Below are 22,345 nucleotides of genomic sequence, written 5' to 3' on the forward strand. Positions count from 1 at the left end.
GCAACACACCAATAAAACTGTGGATTTGTTCTATTATTTTGTTCACCTAGAATCTGTTCTATTCTGGCCCTAGAGACATTGTGGCTAAAATATACCAAACCTTCATATTTAGATCCGTAAAGTGGGAGATGCTTATTTGCAGTGTAGGACAGAGATGCGATGTAGAGATACACAGGCAGTGATCTGCAATGTTCTGCCACGATCGCTGGTTATAGAAGAAATGTTCTGCAGTTCTGTAAATAAAGGACTCATAAAGGAACAATGTTCTTCCCACCGCTATTAAAGGAATGACTAATGTATCAATGCTTTTTTATGGCTCTATGTTAGCGGAGAGTTTCATTAAGTGTCACCCCGCAGTACCTAAGCAAATAATGTTTTCTGTTTGGAAACATGGAAATGGCCATAAAAGAACATTGATACAAAGTCTGTAACTACTGACCAATCTTCTGACCAGTGTGGAAGGTTTAGTATAGCCATGATATGCAAGCCTCTATTAAGCAGTGTTCACTGTCTCTCCCTCCCTCTCTCTATCACTTGCCCCCTCCCTCTCTCTCTCTCTCTCTCTCTGCCTCTCTCTCTCCCTCTCTAAGGCTGAGCTGGGGCACATGCTCTGCTCGCTGTGTTTAACAAGGGGGAACCCACAGCTAGCAAAACCTGTGCATCCCCCAGTAGAGACGAGGGGAAGAGAGACGGGGGACACCCTCCTTCAATACAGCATAAGAAACAGTAAGCGGAATGCCGCAGAGAGCTGAAGAAACCAGCACTGAATCAGCTTTGCTACAGCATCAGGACCAGATCTTGGGAGATGAGGCCTGATCAGTGTATCTGCTTCCGTCTACCTGGGAGGGGAGAGGAACAGATACAGAATAGAACAGATTCTTCGTTCCCACACGGCATGGTGAGCGCAATGGAAATGAGGGAATTACGAGGGAAGTAGGAAAGAAAAAAAATAGAAACTAAATATGGAGGATGAAAAGGCGAGGGGTTGAAGTATCGCAGTGGCATGGCTTATAGGAGTAGAAAATCGACAGGCATTAAGCTGGTGGTAGCAGATGAATGAAGAATATGGAAGAAGATTTACAGTGAGAATGGGATAGAGAGAGAGAGAGAGAGAGGGAGACTGAGAGAAATGCAGGAACACAAAATGGAAATGGGGGAGGGAACACAGAATAGCACTGAAGATGATAACGGATCAAGGAAAGGATACAGAGGGCAATCAGGGGAAAAGGGAAGGGCAAACCCCAAAAATATATATAAAAAAAAGAAATGCAGAAGTGAAGAGAAGAAGGTTAGAAGATGTGGAGAATTGTAGCAAATTAACCATAAAATAGATAAATAGGAATAGGGGAAATGGGTACAAAATAAAAGAAGATACAATGTATATGAAGGGGAGAATGGGAATAGTGTACGGAGATTAATACGTAAAAGAGAAAGATGAAAAGGATGACACAATAGACCGCTGTTAGAGGATAATGCTGATTTTTATGTCCCAAACAGGTTGGTAATTCAAGTCAGTCTTCTTCCCATCCTTTCCTGTGTGGTGCCTGATCTCGGAGAAAAAAAAAAAGACGAGAGATTTGGTTTTTGGTGGCCTGGTGAAGAACGTTTGGAAATAGAATGTTGGTTGATACCTTGGATTCCTGGGGGATATTTAGATGCTTTCTTACTTACAAGGAATGACAGAATACCAGAGGAGGAGAGAAGGATTACCCAAAGTGATTATGAGGTAAGTTGAGGCAACTGTCATCCTCTGACACCCCTGAAAATTATGAAGGGATGGAGACAAAAATGAGAAGGAGGACAAGGGGTGGAGCTAAAGAGAGAGAGAGAGAGAAAAAAGAGAGAAAGATTTGTACAGTATTGTCAAATGGAAACGTAATGCAGGGAAACGGAGAAACAGAAAGTCTAAAATGTAATAGGGTAAAAATAAAAGCAACCTAATGACAAATGACAGCAGTGATAGTATTTTCTCTTCTTCACAATAGCCATTTTTGGATATTGCCCTATGTAGCCATCCTTTATATACCCATTCTTATAATATATTGCTAAAAGGGTACATTTATACAACCTCCCATAGACCCGCAATACCTGTTAACTAATTGTGTCTTATTGTTATTGTATTGTATTAATCAGTCCTTGTTACCCATTAAATGGGTCCATATAGCCTCTCCTATCTAACTCTGGTCGGTTGCAGTAAAGAAAACCAAATGCTGATTCGTAATGCATGTATGGTTGAACACTAGACCTTTCTCATTGTATTTCTCCTTTCATTCTACCACATTTACTATATTTACACAAACCATCACGAAGATGTCATCATAGCTACACCCACCATGTCAAAGATTTCACTATATCTACACCAACCATCACAAAGATGTCATCATAGCTACACCCACCATCTCAAAGATTTCACTATATCTACACCAACCATCACAAAGATTTCACCGCAGTGGCTGGATTGTTATTATTATTCTGGATTTGTGGCCTTGAGTAACTTTCTTTCCTGATATCCAATATTAAATTATCAGTTGAGGGTAGAAAAGGAAACATAGGAGACCATATATGACCATTCCAGACAGCTACTAGCGGTCGCTCCGTCCTCCAAAATTGAGTAGAACTCAGTACTGGAATCAATAGCTGCATTTTATTGGAGGAGCGTGGTGTTTAACCGCACTTGCATAGTTCCAATCCATTTCTTCTATATGAGAAGCAATGGGTTGGAAGAGATTGTGGGTTATGTCAACTTGGCTTACCGTAGATTTAACCTAATTTTATTCAGCCAAGGGGAGAATGAATACATCAGGTTTTACATCGCCATAAGGGAACCTAAAAATTGCTGTTTTTTGGAACTATAAGTTCCCTTTAATGTGGAAAGCAAAGTCATAGCATAGGCCTTATTTTAGTTACAAAACCAGTGCTAACTTCTTCTACATAATATCTGGGTTCTCTCAGATCTCTAAAATTAAACAAGAACCACTCAGAAAGTATCAGCTACATAGCAAATATAAGCAACATAAAACCTATATTATCCCCAAGATTCTCAATTACCTACAAACCGCATGGTATTGAGCATGACAACCCATAGTACAATGATTCCTGCAGCACCCTTAAACCACACAGCTGCCAACAACAGCACCCACCATCCCCACCACACCAGCATTTCATCTATACCACAGTGACCAGACACATCTCAGTTCTACAGCACCAAGCAAGCACACATCTACAAATCACCTACTCAGACAGTATTAAATGCACCTCCCAACAGGGGCTGAATGGGACAAAAATGTATCAGGGGCATTTAAACACAAAATAGCCCAATATGAGGAGAACAGGCCAGAGAAGGCCGTGTCATCACCAATGACACACAAACCCCCTGAAAATGGGCATGTCAGTGCCTTCTAAAGAGTTCTCACTGGAAAAATACCCTGTGTTTGTTAAGTGCAGTGCAAGCAGATTTAATTACACACTTGTTTTGGGGAAACCAGAGACAAGTTACCAGCGTTCACTGGTAACTTGTCTCTGGTTTCCCCAAAAGTGGAATGTAAAAGGACATAAGATGGGCAGGGTTGAAAGAGGGTGTTGTAGGTGTGTGTATGTGGAGAGTGCCTGTAGAGATTTGCTTGCATTTGAAATCTGCTTGTGAGGTAGCATGTGTGGGGTAAGCAGTTTGCAGTGTTTTGTGGTGGTAGCCCACAATCAGTGGACTTGTTTGGGTATATCTGCTTGGTGCCATGTCATGGACACGCATCTGTAAAACATCAAGCATGCAATAGCACATAACGAGCATGCAATAGCACATAACCTCTATAAAATATACATAACTATTGTTGTAAAGCCTGCCATACATCTGATAATGGTGCCATAAGCCCAGACCTAGTATCCCTAACTTTGTGTATAATGTAAAATTAGAAAAAATATCTTCTGGAATTAAATAATGCCAATGTGATTAAGAAAGTCCTCATGAGTAGCCAGTGATATCATTCCAGATGGCATATCTCTGAGTCACAGGTCAACTTAACCATTCATCCTTCCTAGATCAATAAAAAGAGCACCATTGAGCAGGCTAATAATAACATCAAGACCTCAGGATATACCTACGCAAGCTCGAATTTTGGTAATCAGCAATTGTCTGAAATCCCGAACTCCGAAATGCTACGTCGACGAATTACAAAAACAAACAACATGGACAATGGACAAAACTGTTTTGTTGGTTTTGAGATTTGTAGGCCTGTCTGTGGCTCCAAAAAAAAAAGATTATTGATGCCTACGGAAAAGCAACTAAATGTTTATTGTATTCACACCTCAAGCGAGAAGTGACGAATGGAGGGAAAAAACATAATATTATATATTTATTAATAATCTAAACATATAAATATATAAATTAAGTTTACTGTTCCTCCTCTTTTCCTTCTATTAATTACCTCTTCTCACTTGATCTATGAACCAAAAGGCAAAAAAAAAAAGCACATTTATATTTTGCAATTCACTGATTGGCCAATTTCTGTGCCATTTGGTTGGTCCCAATCATCTTTCCCAAAAAGATGACATGGATGATATTTGTCCAAAACCGAAACGCCAAATGGACAAAACCCAAAATAGCACAGCCAAACTGCGAAAATGTTACTTTCTCGTTATCTGTTCAAACCTGTCCAACCTATCTCTATTCATATAACCATTCTTAATAATGCTGTATGTGCCTGCATCCCTTCTATTGCTTCAAGTATCATTACCCTAAAGCAGAGGTAGGCAACTTTCAGCAATCTAAATATTGTGGACTACATCTCCCTTGATACGGACTGTAAGAGAATTATAGGAGATATAGTCCACAAGATCTGGAGTGCTGAAAGTTGCTTACCCCTGCCCTATAGCTCTTGTCATTCTTTAAGGTAATGTATTCTAATAGCACACATTCAAAATTTCAATAATAAACTGACCAAAACTCTGCTTTTACCTACAGGTATTATGAGCCTTTAATACGAGACCAGCATCATCTAATTTCTCGATTCATGTAAGCATCTGGCATCCCTACGTACTGAATCCCACTTTTGAATCTGCATCTGAAACCCCCTCCAAAACCCAGACTCAACCAAAGCAAGTTTGTCTGCGAGACAGGATAAGATTTGGAAGCCCTCGTCAAAGAGGGCTAAAGAGTTTTGTGAGAAGGTGTGTGACAGTGAGCAGGGAGGGGGTGCAGGGGCAGAGGGGTTGCAAGCGTTAAGATGCAGAGCTCCCCCCAGAGGAGAGAAGCTGCAGAGGAGGCTGGAGGCCTCTCTCTGAATCATGTGCTCTCGGGGAGTGGGAAGGACCACGGAACAGGGGGGACGAAGTTCCAAAGCTGGGGAGAGGGAGAGAATCCGAAGCAGAGTTCGGGCCGTCATCAGTCAACTAGAAGGGATTTTGCGGGATCTCAAAGAAGTGGCCAAAGAATTAAGAGAGGTGAGTGACTTAATTCCATCATAATAACTTTCTGTTACCTGAAACTCTAACCTGCTTACCTATCACCATTTCATGTACCATACATGTCACTGACATCCTTCAATTTTACAAACCTATTGTAGTTTTTTTCACTGACCTCTTTTTCTATGTGATATTTATGTAAATCAGTGCATCGCTCTCATACCTCTAGAGAACTCCTTTGCAATGTTCTATTTAATAAAACGATGTACTTGCCAGGACTCACAATGTAGAATAAATTAACCAGGGCAGTACGGCAGTTAGAACAGGAGATCTTTTAGCTGCAGAAAGGTAAGACAATGGATTGGGCCATCAGAGATGTAGGCCGAGGTAAGATAGACTGGGCAATCCATATTATTACTAAAAAAAATTCTAAGCGCAAGAAGGAGAGCAGAGAAGCTCAGGTTGTAGGACAATGAATGCAACAATATGGCTGTAACGAAACACCCGCACTCAGCTAGAGTATCTCTGTTAGTCTTCCTCTCATAGCTTGGGCGTCCAGAGGGGTTATAACCCGTTTAGCAGTTTCCCCAAAAATCAGCCGAGACTTGATGAAGGGTGAACCAAGTACACTTTTCATGGCACACAAACACAGCATTTCTATACTTCCAAATGTGCATTCACCCTCCAGTGGGTGATCAAAATAATAAAGAAAAATGTAGTCCCCTCCCTGGTGCCACTAAGTCTGGGGCTGATATCAATCTCCCACGTGCTGAGCCCCATCCAGCCAGCCAGGGTGCTTGAAAATCAGAGTCCTAAAGAACCCTCCACAACATAGAACCCCCACATCCCTGAATAGCTTTAGTTACCCTCTGTCTAAAGAGCACCCTGTGTTTGTCCAATCGCCACCCTGTTATAGGTTTGCCAGACCTCTAAGGTTCAGGTTCTCTGCCATGACATCCACCAGGGGGCTTCAGTTTCTGTTTGCATTTTTTCTGCTTCCTGACCACCTTGCCCTGCATTAACCCCTTCAGGACGGAGTCAATAGTGCACGTTCTGATCAAAACAAAACGTAAACAAAAACTGGAATTTGCGCTAAATGTCTGTTCAACCGTAGTTCCCCTCTTTCATATTATATGCACCCACACTTATTATATATCATTTTGTTCAGGAGAAACAGGGCTTTAATCTATCATTAACTATTCATATATGGAACATAATTTATTATGAATAAAATTAAAAAAAATGTGAGAAAATTTGATTTTTTTTTAAATGTGCATTTCCGTCTGACATTTTAACTGTGAATGTCATAACACTGTTAGATTTTACTGCAAAAAAATGCACAGATTTGTAATCAGCAATGTCTCACGAGAACAACAGTACCCCCCATTAACAGGTTTTATGTTGTTTTGGAAAGTTACAGGGTCAAATATAGAACATTACATTTTCAAATTGAAATTTTTCAGATTAGTAATGTTACCTTTGAGACGGTGTGGTAGCCAGGAATGAGCATTACCCCCATAATGGCATAGCATTTGAAAAAGTAGACAAGCCAAGGTATTGAAAGTGGGGTATGTTTAGTCTTTTTTAGTAGCCACTTAGTCACAAACACTGGCCAAAGTTAGCGTTCATATTTGTTTTTGTGTGAAAAAAGCAAAAAACTAATATTTGGCCAGTGTTTGTGACTAAGTGGCTACTAAGAAAGACTGGACATACCCCACTTGCAATACCTCGGGTTGTCTACTTTTGCAAATGGTATGCCATCATGGGGGTAATTCTCATTCCTGGGCTACCATACGCTCTCAAAGGCAACATAACCAATCTGGCAAATTTCAATGTGAAAAAAATGAAATGCAAGCCTTATATGTGACTCTCTAGCTTTCCAAAACACCATAAAACCTGTACATGGGGGGTACTGTTATTCTCGGGAGACTTCACTAAACACAAATATTAGTGTTTTAAAACCGTAAAACATATTACAACAATAATATAGACCATAAAAGTGCCGTTCGCTTGTAAAAAATGCGAAAAACGTCACTTTTACTTAAAATATCATTGTTGTAATACAATTTACCAGTTTGAAACACTAATATTTGAGTTCAGCGAAGTCTCCCGAGTAAAACAGTACCCCCTATGTACAGGTTTTATGGTGTCTTGGAGAGTTACAGGGTCAAATATAGTGCTTGCGAATTAAATTCTCTGCACTTTCTCCCTGTGTTGTCAGGCATGTCAATCAAATTTTAATTAATCAAATCACATAATTACGTTAAAAGATTATTTAAATATACACGTAGAATTTTAATATATATGCATTTATAGGTATTTAAATTCTACGCGTATACTAATGTAATCTTTTATGTAATTATATGTATTTATCTATATATATATATTTGCGTTTTTTTGTATTTTATATATAGATAGATATATATAGAATGTCATTCTAAGTGTATTTTGTTACCGATATAGATATATTAATAACAAAATACAGTTAGAGCGAAATTACATATGCATATATAATTTATATTAAATTTTGTTTCAATATTTTATTTATTTATTTTATTATTTTATTTATTTATTATTTTAATTATACGTATTTATATATAATATATATGTACATCTATTATATATATAATATATATACATATATAATATATATATATATATATATATGTAACATCATTCTAAGTGTATTTTAATATTAATATATGTACTTATATTAATATTAAAATACACTTTGTATGACGTTACATATATATAATATGTATATATATTATATATATATAATATATATACATATTATATATATATATAAATATATTTATTTTATTTTTACACATGTCTAATTTATTTTTTTTACACCTCCTACCAGCAGGGGGACTGTCTGATATTTCAGACAGTCCCCCTGCTGGCAGATCCACAGCCAGCTATAGGAGGCCATGTGATCGCTCTTTGAGAGCGGTCACATGGCCCCCGGGGGCCTCATTTGCCGGAAGGGGACTGCCTGGGCTCTCAGGCAGCCCCCCAGAAGAGGATCGCGGCGGAGGTAAGTACACCTCTCTTCTTGGGGGCTTAAGCCGTTACGGCGTACCATGCCGTCGCAACGGCTTTAAAGCCCATTTAATGCGTGACGGCATGGTACGCCATTACGGCGTTAAGGGGTTAAGCAGCACTGATCCACCTGCAGCCCTTTTCCAGTTAGGGTCAGCTGCACCTAATTAGCAGGCTGTAAAAGCCAACCCTGCCTGAGACCTAGTATCTGGTCATTTCGCCTGTTTGGTGCTTCCTGATGGATCTTTGCTACACTACTGACTGATTTCCTGGACTCTAACCTCTGCCTGCTTTACCAACTACGTTACTCCGATGCCAGCCCTGACTTCTGCTTCTCGTCTGACCCTGCCTTTGGATTACCCCTTTATCTGTACTATGTTTTTGTTTTTTGTCTCCATCTCCTGCAACTGGGCTCCAACTCCTGGTAAACTGTTCCATAAGTCCCCAGGTGACTGTTACAGTAGGGAGCAGGCTGGCCTCCAAGCCAATCCATGAGCCATAGGTGGGAAAGGCTCCATTAAAATGACTATCTGGTATCCAAGAGATAAAATATAATATATATATATATATATATATATATATATATATGTGTGTGTGTGTGTGTGTATGTATAGTAAATTGGGGATTATAAACATTGGTAGTGAGAAGTTGAGGTTTTATCGAGAGCTCACTGGGTGTTATCTCTAATTTCCAGTGATTGTGTTGAAGTATGTGTTTGATAAATATATTTATTTCAATATATGAACCAGGGGTATTGTGGGGCAGAATATCTCCCAAATGGACTATCAAACACTATGAATTTTAAATCATCAGGCATGCTATGACATGATGACCCAGTAAGCAGAGCACAAAGAGTCTCAACATTTTCCGTTATACCTCAACGTGTCCCTCTCTTTCTTTAAAGCGGCACTGTCATGCCGAACTTACCTTTCCTCAATCTCTTCCTCTTCTCCCCCTCTCTCGGGATCTGTTATTCTTTTCTTCCTGTTTTCTTTAGTTTTCTTTAAAATCATAAGACAAAGTAGGGACTCTGTCTTATGGAGGATTCCTCCGCTTGACCAGCTCTGACCAGCGGAGGAGCAAAGTGTGCTTCATTTCCGCTGGTCAGACCAATTTTCCCATGATCCCTAGCTTTCCTCCCAGTTCCCACAATGCTTCCTGTCAGTATTGCCGAACGTCCTGTCACTTAGACAGAACGCCGGCAAAACTGCCGAATTGCATCCTAACAGAATGAGCACTGTTTCTCCATTGGTGTTAGGATGCAATTCGGTACTTTGTTCGGATCGGAATTTCATTCAAATGAATGAAACTCCGATCCTATTCATTGCTGTGGCTGCATCTTGCAGCCGCTTAGTAGATAACTCCCTAATTCCCACGGTATCAGGGAGCTATCTACTAAAAGGCTGAAAGACCTAAATTGGTCTTTCAGCCAAATTTACTAACACTAAGTAAAAATGACTTGGTATTAGTAAATAATATGCCCCTACTCGCTATACCGCGAGTAGGGGCATGTCTAGTAAGCAGTGAGCAGCCTGTGGCTGCTCACTGTAAAAAAAAAATAAAAAAAATATTGCCCCCCACCCCTAAACGACGGGTGGGGGCTGTAAAGTAAAATAAGGGAGGGAGACCTATTGTCCCCCCCCGTCCCCCACCCCTGAGCGGTGGGTGGGGGCCATAAAGATAATGAGGGGGGGGGGACCTACTGTCCTCCCCCCCGGCCCCCACCCCTGGGCGGTGGGTGGGGGCCATAATGGTAATAAAGGGGGGGGACATACTGTCCTCCCCCCGGCCCCCACCCCTGGGCGGCGGGTGGGGGCCATGATAGTAGTAGGGAGGGGGACCTACTGTCCTCCCCCCCGGCCCCCACCCCTGGCCGGCGGGTGGGGGCCATAATGGTAATAAGAGGGGGGGGACCTACTGTCCTCCCCCCCCCGGCCCCCACCCCTGGGCGGCGGGTGGGGGCCATAATGGTAATAAGAGGGGGGGACCTACTGTCCTCCCCCCCGGCCCCCACCCCTGGGCGGTGGGTGGGGGCCATAATGGTAATAAAGGGGGGGGACATACTGTCCTCCCCCCGGCCCCCACCCCTGGGCGGCGGGTGGGGGCCATGATAGTAGTAGGGAGGGGGACCTACTGTCCTCCCCCCCGGCCCCCACCCCTGGCCGGCGGGTGGGGGCCATAATGGTAATAAGAGGGGGGGGACCTACTGTCCTCCCCCCCCCCCAGCCCCCACCCCTGGGCGGCGGGTGGGGGCCATAATGGTAATAAGAGGGGGGGGACCTACTGTCCTCCCCCCCCCGGCCCCCACCCCTGGGCGGCGGGTGGGGGCCATAATGGTAATAAGAGGGGGGGGACCTACTGTCCTCCCCCCCCAGCCCCCACCCCTGGGCGGCGGGTGGGTGCCATAATAGTAGTAGGGGGGGGACCTACTGTCCTCCCCCCCGGCCCCCACCCCTGGCCGGCGGGTGGGGGCCATAATGGTAATAAGAGGGGGGGACCTACTGTCCTCCCCCCCGGCCCCCACCCCTGGGCGGCGGGTGGGGGCCATAATAGTAATAAGGGGGGGGACCTACTGTCCTCCCCCCCCCGGCCCCCACCCCTGGGCGGCGGGTGGGGGCCATAATAGTAATAGGGGGGGGACCTACTGTCCTCCCCCCCGGCCCCCACCCCTGGGCGGCGGGTGGGGGCACTAAGTAAATTCCCCCCCCCCATCAAGGTGACTAGGGGTGCCCAAGCCCCTAGTCACCCACCCCCCACCCAAATAAAAAATGCCCCTACCTACCCCCCTCACCCTAAAAAATAGTGAGGGGGGAATAAAATTGCTAACCTGTAAAGTAAAATTAAACTTACCATTCGACGTCTTCTTTTTTCTAAAATCTTTTCAGCCCCAAAAAAGGCCAAATAAAAAACCATCATAGCCGTCGAACTAAAAATAAAATAAAAAACCCGAGCGCAAAAAAAACCAACCCGACGAAAAAGAAAAAACCCGAGCGCACATAAAAATAATCCATCTTCACCCATGGAGGGCTCCGCGCAGACTGAGCTCCGCAGGGCGGGGCAAGGCTTATAAAGCCTTGCCCCGCCCTGCAATTAGCCTAAGAACACTCTGATTGGTGGGTTTAAGCCATTTGTCATTTTACAAGCGTGGGAAAGTTCTTTGGAATTTTCCCACGCTTGTAAAATGACACAGAGCACTGTGATTGGATGGCTTGAAATCCATCCAATCACAGTGCTCTGTGTCATTTTACAAGCGTGGGAAAGTTCTTTGGAATTTTCCCACGCTTGTAAAATGACACAGAGCACTGCGATTGGATGGATTTCAAGCCATCCAATCACAGTGCTCTGTGTCATTTTACAAGCGTGGGAAAGTTCTTTGGAATTTTCCCACGCTTGTAAAATGACACAGAGCACTGTGATTGGATGGCTTGAAATCCATCCAATCACAGTGCTCTGTGTAATTTTACAAGCGTGGGAAAATTCCAAAGAACTTTCCCACGCTTGTAAAATGACACAGAGCACTGTGATTGGATGGATTTCAAGCCATCCAATCACAGTGCTCTGTGTCATTTTACAAGCGTGGGAAAATTCCAAAGAACTTTCCCACGCTTGTAAAATGACAAAGAGCACTCTGATTGGCTTAAACCCACCAATCAGAGTGTTCTTAGGCTAATTGCAGGGCGGGGCAAGGCTTTATAAGCCTTGCCCCGCCCTGCGGAGCTCAGTCTGCGCGGAGCCCTCCATGGGTGAAGATGGATTATTTTTTTGTGCGCTCGGGTTTTTTCTTTTTCGTCGGGTTTTTTTTTTGCGCTCGGGTTTTTTATTTTATTTTTAGTTCGACGGCTATGATGGTTTTTTATTTGGCCTTTTTTGGGGCTGAAAATGAAGATTTTAGAAAAAAGAAGACGTCGAATGGTAAGTTTAATTTTACTTTACAGGTTAGCAATTTTATTCCCCCCTCACTATTTTTTAGGGTGAGGGGGGTAGGTAGGGGCATTTTTTATTTGGGTGGGGGGTGGGTGACTAGGGGCTTGGGCACCCCTAGTCACCTTGATGGGGGGGGGGGGGAATTTACTTAGTGCCCCCACCCGCCGCCCAGGGGTGGGGGCCGGGGGGGAGGACAGTAGGTCCCCCCCCTATTACTATTATGGCCCCCACCCGCCGCCCAGGGGTGGGGGCCGGGGGGTGGAGGACAGTAGGTCCCCCCCCTATTACTATTATGGCCCCCACCCGCCGCCCAGGGGTGGGGGCCGGGGGGTGGAGGACAGTAGGTCCCCCCCCCTTATTACTATTATGGCCCCCACCCGCCGCCCAGGGGTGGGGGCCTGAGGGGAGGACAGTAGGTCCCCCCTCATTCCCATTATGGCCCCCACCCGCCGTCCAGGGTTGGGGACCGGCGGGGGAGGACAGTAGGTCCCCCGTCCCCCCCTTATTACCCTTTTTTTACAGTGAGCAGCCACAGGCTGCTCACTGTTTAGTGGACATGCCCCTACTCGCGGTATAGCGAGTAGGGGCATTGGGGAGATTTTAATCTCCCTTGTGCTATTATGGGGGTCATATTGACCCCCATAGAGTGAGGAGGGGACCTGGGGGGCTTATGAAGTGGTGGGGAGCGCTGCTCCCTGCCGCTTCTGTCTTTACATATTGCAAGGAGGGAGCTGCACGCCGGTAGCTCCCTCCTTGTAATAAACCGAACAAACAAACGAACACTGATACACAGTGTTAGTTTGTTCGTCTGATTTTTTCTATTCATTCATTCGTCTGTCTGATGAATGAATGAATAGGTGAAATTCCCGTTCGCATGTCCAGATGTTTCACTGGGCATGTGCGGGAATCTCAGGGCTATCTAGTGTGGGTAGATGACGTGTCCCACAGGGACTTCACCTACCCACACAAAGATGGCGGCGCCCTGAATATAGATCGGGGCAGAAAATAAAGAATAAAAAATAGGTAATGTGGGGGGCATAGGGGCATTTGGGGGTGACTAGGGGGTCGATTGGATGTAGTTGAGGCGGGAGGGGGGTTAAAAAAAAACGGAATTCGGCATGACAGTGCCGCTTTAACCCCTTAAGGACCAAACTTCTGGAATAAAAGGGAATCATGACGTGTCACACACGTCATGTGTCCTTAAGGGGTTAAATGTTACTCTAAACCACACTTGTAAGAAACTTTGTGAGGTAAAATCAGTATTTTTGATTGAATCTTAGGATTCATAGTTCATCTAAGCAAGGCCTGACGTGGTGTAGTGTATTGTCAGGATATAGAATTCATGAGGCAAATACTAATTTAGTAATCTCACTGGTGCTATAAGACCCCATTAGAAAAACAAATTGAGCAAATCCACTAGAAGTCCCCGAGTGTTTTGATCAGTACTGAATTGTAATATACATTTCAGGAACCTGTGCCAGTAGTTCGACGTTTTCAATTTAAAGATTTAAATAGCTTTGGTTGAATCTTCCATAATGTAAGAAATTAATTTAATATATTTTAGAGGTTTATATATTTTTAAAGGATACATAAATCACCCACTCAGTACCTAATCATTATGTTGAACCAGAAAAATATTATAGATATTATAGAGGTAGGGTAATGTATTTGTATTTTGATACTGTGGACTATATTATGGAGAGGTTAGATTGGGTTTATGAACCCCCATTTCATGTTAGTTAAAAACTCTATCCAGTCAACTGATGTTATGATGATTGCTTCCTTGTATAAATTGTACTTCAGAGGAATTTCACTTCTTCATTACCTGCTCAAAATTTGGACGATGTGAGCGCACAAAACCATCCCATCCTTTGGCAAATCACTGTAGTTCTTGCTGTGGTGCCAGTGCCAAATCACCATTAACCCCTTAAGGACCAAACTTCTGGAATAAAAGGGAATCATGACATGTCACACATGTCATGTGTCCTTAAGGGGTTAAAGGGACACTATAGTCACCAAAACAACTTTAACTTAATGAAGCAGTTTTGGTGTATAGATCATGCCCCTGCAGTCTCACTGCTCAATTCTCGGCAATTTAGGAGTTAAATCATTTTGTTTATGCAGCCCTAGTCACGCCTCCCTGCTTGTGACTTACACAGCCTTCCTAAACACTTCCTGTAAAGAGACATCTAATGTTTAAGCTTTCTTTATTGCAAATTGGTATCCTTTATGCTCAAATTGGTATACTCTGCAGAAGACTTACATGTCATTAAATCTCAAATTACAGAGCAGGAGATAAACACTTTTAAAGTAAGTTACATCTGATTGAATGTGAAACCATTTTTTTTTCATGCAGGCTGTGTCAGTCACAGCCAGGGGAGGTGTGGCTAGGGTTGCATGGACAGAAACAAAAGTGATTTAACTCCTAAATGACAGTGAATTAAGCTGTGAAACTTCAGAGGCATGATCAATACACCCAAACTGCTTCATTAAGCTAAAGTTGTTTTGGTGACTATAGTGTCCCTTTAATTCTTTTGGTTGGCAGTGACTCTGTAGAGATCTGTGGAGATTTGGTGTTGCCACCCTCAGTTACATTATTTACACATACAGGGTTATTCACTAAAGTGAGAATTTAAGGTGAAAGCAAAGTGAATTTGAAATTCTAGGTCAAAATAGCCGAACCAGAAAAATTATCTAAGTCAGCTTTGCTTTCTATGTAACTACTCTGGCCTTAAATGTGTGATTCACTTTAAATTCTAATTTTAGGGAAACACCCCAAGAGCTATATTATTTGCATGATATTTAATAAATCCAGGCTATTCCGCAGTAACATATTGATGTAACTTAGTCACAAGTCTCACAGTAATAAAATGATAGAAAGAGCATCGTGCCGCGACGAGCACGGAGCGCGCAGTTCTCTGCTTGCCTGGGGGGGTTTGTTTGGGTTTGCTGGCAGACATGGCAAAGCTCATGTGAAGTATTTTAAAGACTCAGCCTTGCACAGATGGTTGGTTTCCATGGAAATGATTGTCCTCATATTTTTTTGGGAACAGAAACAGATGCAACAGTTAACCCCTCCCTCTCCACCCTATGCACGTATTTTGATATTCAAAAGGAAACATGGTCACACGAGGGTATGTATCGCCATCAGTTCTCTATGCCTTTTATATATGGGATGGAGGGATGTGTGGAACATGTGCCAAATTTGGAGAGAAACTGATACTTTCCTACATTATAGATTTCATAGTTCAATATCATCAATCATCCGTAGGGGTGTTTACAGGTTAAAATGATTAATATGAGGAACAACCCCTCTTCTCGATCCCTAACCTCCTCAAGGCGTTTCACGAATATCACCAAGTCTCCAACCTGAAATTGAATATGAACAAATCAGAGGCCATGCCTGTACTCGATAATGCCGAGTTGGTTGACAGGCTGAGCACAGAGTTCGCCTTCTCCTGGCGACCGGACAGGTTACGGTATCTGGGCACGTGGTTACCAAGAGATCTCACACAACTCTATCAAATGAACTTTCCCCCCCTACTCGCGAACATCCAAAAGGACCTCCTCCGTTGGTCCCCACTATACCTCACCTGGTTCGGCCGCATACAAGCCCTGAAGATGAACGTCCTCCCCAGACTATTATACCTATTCACGACACTGCCTGTTACGATCCCGCAATCATTTTTCCGCACCCTGACAAGAGACATCCGTAGCTTTGTATGGAACCGCTCCGCCTCCCGCATACGCAGAACCACCCTGGAATGCCCAAAGACGGCGGGGGGAGCCGGATTACCCTCCGTGCAACAATACTACCAGGCCACGCATCTGCAAAGGGTGGTGGACTGGCACACACGCACAGTCACGCGGTACGATCCCTGCCAGACTCTGGCTTGGCTCCCTTACCTACTCGGAGCTCCGACTCCAAAATCCCCTCATCGACGCCACCCTTAGGGTGTGGTGCTCACTACGCTTCGCATGCCGGCTCACCACGTCACCTAACCCGCTTACCCCGATCACACATAACCCGAATCTCGCGGGTGGTCTCACCCCCGCGGCATTGCAGAATTTCCACCAGACGGATTGGCTCTACCTGCATCAATGGCTTGCCGACAGAGCCCTTAAACCACTACCTGCAGTCATATCGACTCAGCGACCGACCCCACTTGACATGTACCACTACCACCAGGTGAAAACATACTACACAAACCTTCAAGGCAAGGACCACATTCATAGACAACTGACTGACTTCGAACAACTATGCACAGACAGAAAACACCTGGACCACGCTATATCCTACCTCTACGTCAGCTTACAGACACTGGGCAATGTACGCCCACTAGGGTTCACGGACAAGTGGGAACGGGAGACGGATACACGCCTGACTGCCCAGGAGTGGGACAAAATCTTTCTCTTAACCCACAAATGCTCCATTAGCTCCAAATACCAGGAGATGAGCTATAAACTTCTCACACAATGGTATAGGACCCCGGACGTGCTCAGACACATGCACGGTACAACCTCTGGCGACTGCTGGAGATGCCACTCCGCCCTGGGCACCAACCTCCACATTTGGTGGTCTTGCTCCCGCATAGCTCCATACTGGCGCATGGTACGCGCTAAGATCAAGGAAATTATGGACACAGACCTCCCATTATTGCCACTGACAATGCTCCTTCACCACACATCCATACCTACACACAACAGTACAAAAAATCCCTCACGATACACCTGCTCTCTGCCGCGAAAAGCCTCATCCCACTGCACTGGAAAAGCCAGGCGGTACCCACTTACAGGCAATGGGTTGACAAGGTTGAGGAGATTCACGGGATGGAAATGCTGACTGCGTCCCTGCGGGAACGCTCGGACAAATGCGCCCTCCAATGGTACCCCTGGACGTCTTACACCGCACGGGGACGGGCTTGATCCCGTATTCCTGGCCTCACAGGAGGCGCCTGATACCCGCCCTTGCTACCCCTATCCCTATTGTGTAGGGAAGATCCCAGACCCAGCCACCCCCACCTCTACCCAACCAACCTGTGAATCACCAGACATGCCCACCGACAGAACGCGACAACCCATTAGCTTGAGGTTCCAGGGGCTCCTTGTATGTTGAGAACACACCTCCCCTACCCCCCCCCCCTCTTACGGGGAAATAGCACCCCACTGAGCACCAACGCACATCTCTGATTCACTAAACTGCTGTGGACTCACCTGTACCACATATTACACCCGTGGAACTCGCCCCACAACACCAACCAAGACCCGCCTAGGCGGAAATGCTGTAAACTGGTTGTGATCTGGTTATAAGTGAAACGTTGTACCTGACTCTGTCTTAATGCTGGGCTCGAAACACTGTTCCAGTATATGTCATACTTTGTAACTTGATATTTGTTACCCCCTACCCTCCCCTCCCTTTCCTTTTTTCTGTCTCCTTCCCTTATTTGAAAAAACTTTAATAAATAAAGAATGTCTAAAAAAAAAAAAAAGATTAATATGTAAGTGACTATGCATTTACGGAGAGAGAGATTACAATAGCAATACCTAAATCAGTGGAGGGAGGACCATGTTGTGCTCTTAAAAAAAAAATCAAAAAAAAAAATCAAAAATCTGGAATTTCCATGAATCAATCCAGCCCCAGGAGGTGGATTACGTCACCCTTGCGTGTGATGCTAACATTGGCAGGGCCTGATTAACGTGGGGCTGATGGAGCTGCAGCTCCAGGTCCATGCCCATGGAATAGGCCCTTTTTTTAAAAAAGCATTTTATTTTTTTACTACTCTTCACCATACTCTTGCTTAAGTGTGGAGACCTAAGAGGGATGTAGGGGAACAAAACTTGTGTGGACTGGCTGACAATGAAATTAGTTAAGGTAAAGCTGACTTTGCGCACTATGCAAATGCTCCTGCTGCTTCAGTCTCTGTAACACTGTGACATGTTCCCTTTCTTCTACACTCACTACGTACACCTTTCCTCTGTCCCAGACTATATAACTGGAGCTTCTGCCTGTTAGTAAGAAGGTTAGGAGGGGAGCGGACTGTCATAGAAAGCAAGCACATCATTAGATGCATTTATGCCCAGCTCAAGGTGCATTCTGCATGGTATGCCCCTTTATTGGCCAGCATGCATGATTGGCAAGCAGCCTGTCATACATTTACACCAGGCCAATCTTCAAATTCTTTGGGCAGACGCCCTCTTTTTGGGCATGTTCACTCCTTTTGGAAGTTCTAGTTACGTGATTCGCATCAGTGGCTCACCCTTTTACCTCGCCCACCAACATTCTGCTTCGCCGGACCTGCTGTTAGGGGGTATGGATATACTTGAAAGATGAAAGCGAGAGACTAGCATCGGGTATGTGTTTTCTTATACCTGTATCCTGTGAGTTTCCCTTCAGCACTGGCTTAGTGTTTTCTGTTGATAAGATTTTGTGATCATTAGGCCCATCTTTATTGTCAGCACCAGGCCCAATGGGCTCTTAATCTGGCCCTGTCCCTTGGGAATCCCCCTTGGGGCATAGTATGTTATATTTTTGCTCACAAGAGCAAAATGAAGTGGGTTGTCTTAGAATATTTAATGATAGACCCGAGAAGAGTTAGCTATAAATTGAAACTGCTCAAACCCCATTGTCTGTCCTTTATGGGTTTATTACTGAAAATCTGTATTCTCTTTTCATGTGAGACAAAAATGTACAAAGGTTCGCAGCCTTAGCTAAATTAGATGATACAACTCCTTTAGGCTATTTGAAAAAACGTGTGCTGTATTTTTCTCTTCTGAACTGGAGAAGGGCGAGTACAACTAATTTAGGAGATATTCTATATAATGCACAGTTGTAAACCTTTCAGGATATTTTCAGGGCTTTTAAAGTCCTCCACCGTAACTTTTACACATACTTGTCATTTTTTTTACAATCTTGGCTCTCATTCCTATCCGGTCATAAACAAAGATTGGAGAAAGACATAGGCAGAATAATCTTAGATCCGAAATAGAAAAGCATCTGATCATTCTCTGGGGTGCACCTAATTCCATCCAGACTCACTCAAATACCTCTCTTAAAAATATATAGGTGGATTCAGAAGGGCTCATTCATTCATACCTGGTGTTTGTGTTCACTGATTATTCCAGTCTGGGGAGAAGCCTTTACCTTAGTCAATTGTCTAACTTTGTTAACTCACAGAATCACAGGATGCAGAAACTACATTACTACAAATATTCCCTGATGATATCCTGAGGAAGAAGCAGAAACGTAGCTGTCACATGTTTCTGGCTGTAAAGCATTAATATAGTTTACCCAACAAGTCCACAGAGTTGCTTAAATTCTTGGGAATAACAGCCATGATTAATAATTAATGAGAATAAATGTCTTACACGTTACATTATTCTTCACATTTCTACGGAAAAAGAGGGCAAACCGAAAAACGTTTCACAAGGATACACTACCTTCTACCTGACCTAGTTTATGGTACTGAACGTATATGAGTATTAATAAATAGTCAGCACTGTTACCTTCAATGGTCCACTCTCTTTGAGCCTTGGATTCAAAGACAAGCCAAACTCAGCAATGAGCATTTCATTAATAAATAGTCAGCACTGTTACCTTCAAGGGTCCACTCTCTTTGAGCCTTGGGTTCAAAGTCAAGCCAAACTCAGCAATGAGCATTTAATTTCTCACGCACGTATATATGTTGGATATATTCCTAGCTATGTACACTCTTGATTTTTCTTGTCTTGTTATATTACGTTGAAGATTAATAAACTTTAATTGAAAAATAATTATTAATATTTTGATATTAGTAGATAATGTATCTGTATGCCAAGGAGGGCATTGATGCTACAGTGAGGTGGAAAAGTAGTTGATCCCCTGCTGATTTCGAAGGTTTGTCCACTGACAAAGAAATGATCAGTCTATAATTCTAATGGTAGGTGTATTTTAACAGTGAGAGGCAGAATAACCAAAAAAAAATCCAGAAAAACGCATGTCAAAAAGTTATAAGTTAATTTGAATGTCAATGAGTGAAATAAGTATTTGATCCCCTATCAATCAGCAAGATTTCTGGCTCCCAGGTGTCTTTTATACAGGTAACGAGCTGAGATTAGGAGCACTCTACTAAAAGCACTCTACTCAACTCGTTACCTGTATAAAAGACACCTGTCCACAGAAGCAATCCATCAATCAGATTCCAAACTCTCCACCATGGCCAAGACCAAAGAGCTGTCGAAGGATGTCAGGGACAAGATTGTAGACCTACACAAAGCTGGAATGAGCTACAAGACCATCGCCAAGCAGCTTGGTGAGAAGGTGACAAAAGTTGGTGCGATTATTCGCAAATGGAAGAAACACAAAATAACTGTCAGTCTCCCTCGGTCTGGTGCTCCATGCAAGAACTCACCTCGTAAAGTTTCAATGATCATGACAACAGTGAGGAATCAGCCCAGTACTACACAGGAGGATCTTGTTAATGATCTCAAGGCAGCTGGGACCATAGTCACCAAGAAAACAATTGGTAACACAGTACGCCGTGAAGGACTGAAATCCTGCAGCGCCTGCAAGGTCCCCCCCTGCTCAAGACAGGCCCATCTGAAGTTTGCCAATGAACATCTGAATGATTCAGAGGAGAACTGGGTGAAAGTGTTGTGGTCAGATGAGACCAAAATTGAGCTTTTTGGCATCAACTCAACTCGCCATGTTTGGAGGAGGACGAATACTGCCTCCTATGACCCCAAGAGCACCATCCCCACCATCAAACATGGAGGTGGAAACATTATGCTTTGGGGGTGTTTTTCTGCTAAGGGGACAGCACAACTGCACCACATCAAAGGGACGATGGACGGGGCCATGTACCATCAAATCTGCGGTGAGAACCTCCTTCCCTCAGCGAGGGCATTGAGATGGGTATTCCAGCATGGCAATGACCCAAAACACACAGCCAAGGCAACAAAGGAGTGGCTCAAGAAGAAGCACATTAAGGTCCTGGAGTGGCCTAGCCAGTCTCCAGACCTTAATCCCATAGAAAATATGTGGAGGGAGCTGAAGGTTCGAGTTGCCAAACGTCAGCCTTGAAATCTTAATGAATTGGAGAGGATCTGCAAAGCCTAGTGGGACAAAATACCTCTGAGATGTGTGCAAACCTGGTGGCCAACTACAAGAAACGTCTGACCTCTGTGATTGCCAACAAGGGTTTTGCCACCAAGTACTAAGTTGAAAGGGTCAAATACTTATATCACTTATTGACATGCAAATTAATTTATAACTTTTTTGACATGCGTTTTTTTGATTTTTTGGGGGAGGGGGGGGGGGTTATTCTGTCTCTCACTGTTAAAATACACCTACCATTCAAATTATAGACTGATCATTTCTTTGTCAGTGGGCAAACGTTCAAAATAAGCAGGGGATCAAATACTTTTTTCCCTCACTGCACAAGTACTATAACTGCCACTATTCTTTGCATGAGTTAAATAGTAATTATTATTTTAAATAGGGCCCCTGTCACATAAATACCCTCACTGTAAGACATCACTGAATATTGCTTATCATCCCCCTGTGTATCCAAGTACTTGCACAGTAGGGGGCAGACAACTCCTGTCTCGCCTAACTGTGTTGTTCATAGTTTTCTGTGAAGAAAACTAATTCACAGTTTTGTGTAGACTACCACTTATAAAAGCGTGAATTGCCTGCAATAAAATCCACATTTACTGTTGCCAAATACTGAACTATACTTCCCCATCTAAATAAAATAACTGTAGGCGTCTTGTGCCTCCACACAAGTACTCAATGCCTTTTACAGGTTTAAACGTAACTTTCTAATCATAATAAATATCTATACATACACAGTAGCTCACAAAAGTGAGTGACACTCTGTTACAATGTAAAGTAGTAAGTGTACAGCCTGTATAACAGTGTAAATTTGCTGTCCCCTCAAAATAACTCAACACACAGCCATTCATGTCTAAACCGTTGGCGACAAAAGTGAGTACACCCCTA

General features: G+C 43.6%; 1 protein-coding gene across 1 annotated transcript in view; it reads left to right on the forward strand.

The window, feature by feature from the left end:
* Positions 1-573: 573 nt before the first annotated feature.
* The window catches only part of INSYN1 (inhibitory synaptic factor 1), a 32,625-nt gene continuing 10,853 nt past the window's right edge, over positions 574-22,345 (forward strand). The window contains exons 1-3 of the mRNA XM_063449355.1: positions 574-898; positions 1,498-1,726; positions 4,958-5,436. Of these exons, the coding sequence (XP_063305425.1) occupies positions 5,281-5,436 (156 nt within the window). The 5' untranslated portion in view covers positions 574-898; positions 1,498-1,726; positions 4,958-5,280. The remainder of the gene's footprint in view (positions 899-1,497; positions 1,727-4,957; positions 5,437-22,345) is intronic.

Source organism: Pelobates fuscus, chromosome 3 (assembly GCF_036172605.1).
Source record: "Pelobates fuscus isolate aPelFus1 chromosome 3, aPelFus1.pri, whole genome shotgun sequence".
NCBI lineage: Eukaryota > Metazoa > Chordata > Amphibia > Anura > Pelobatidae > Pelobates > Pelobates fuscus.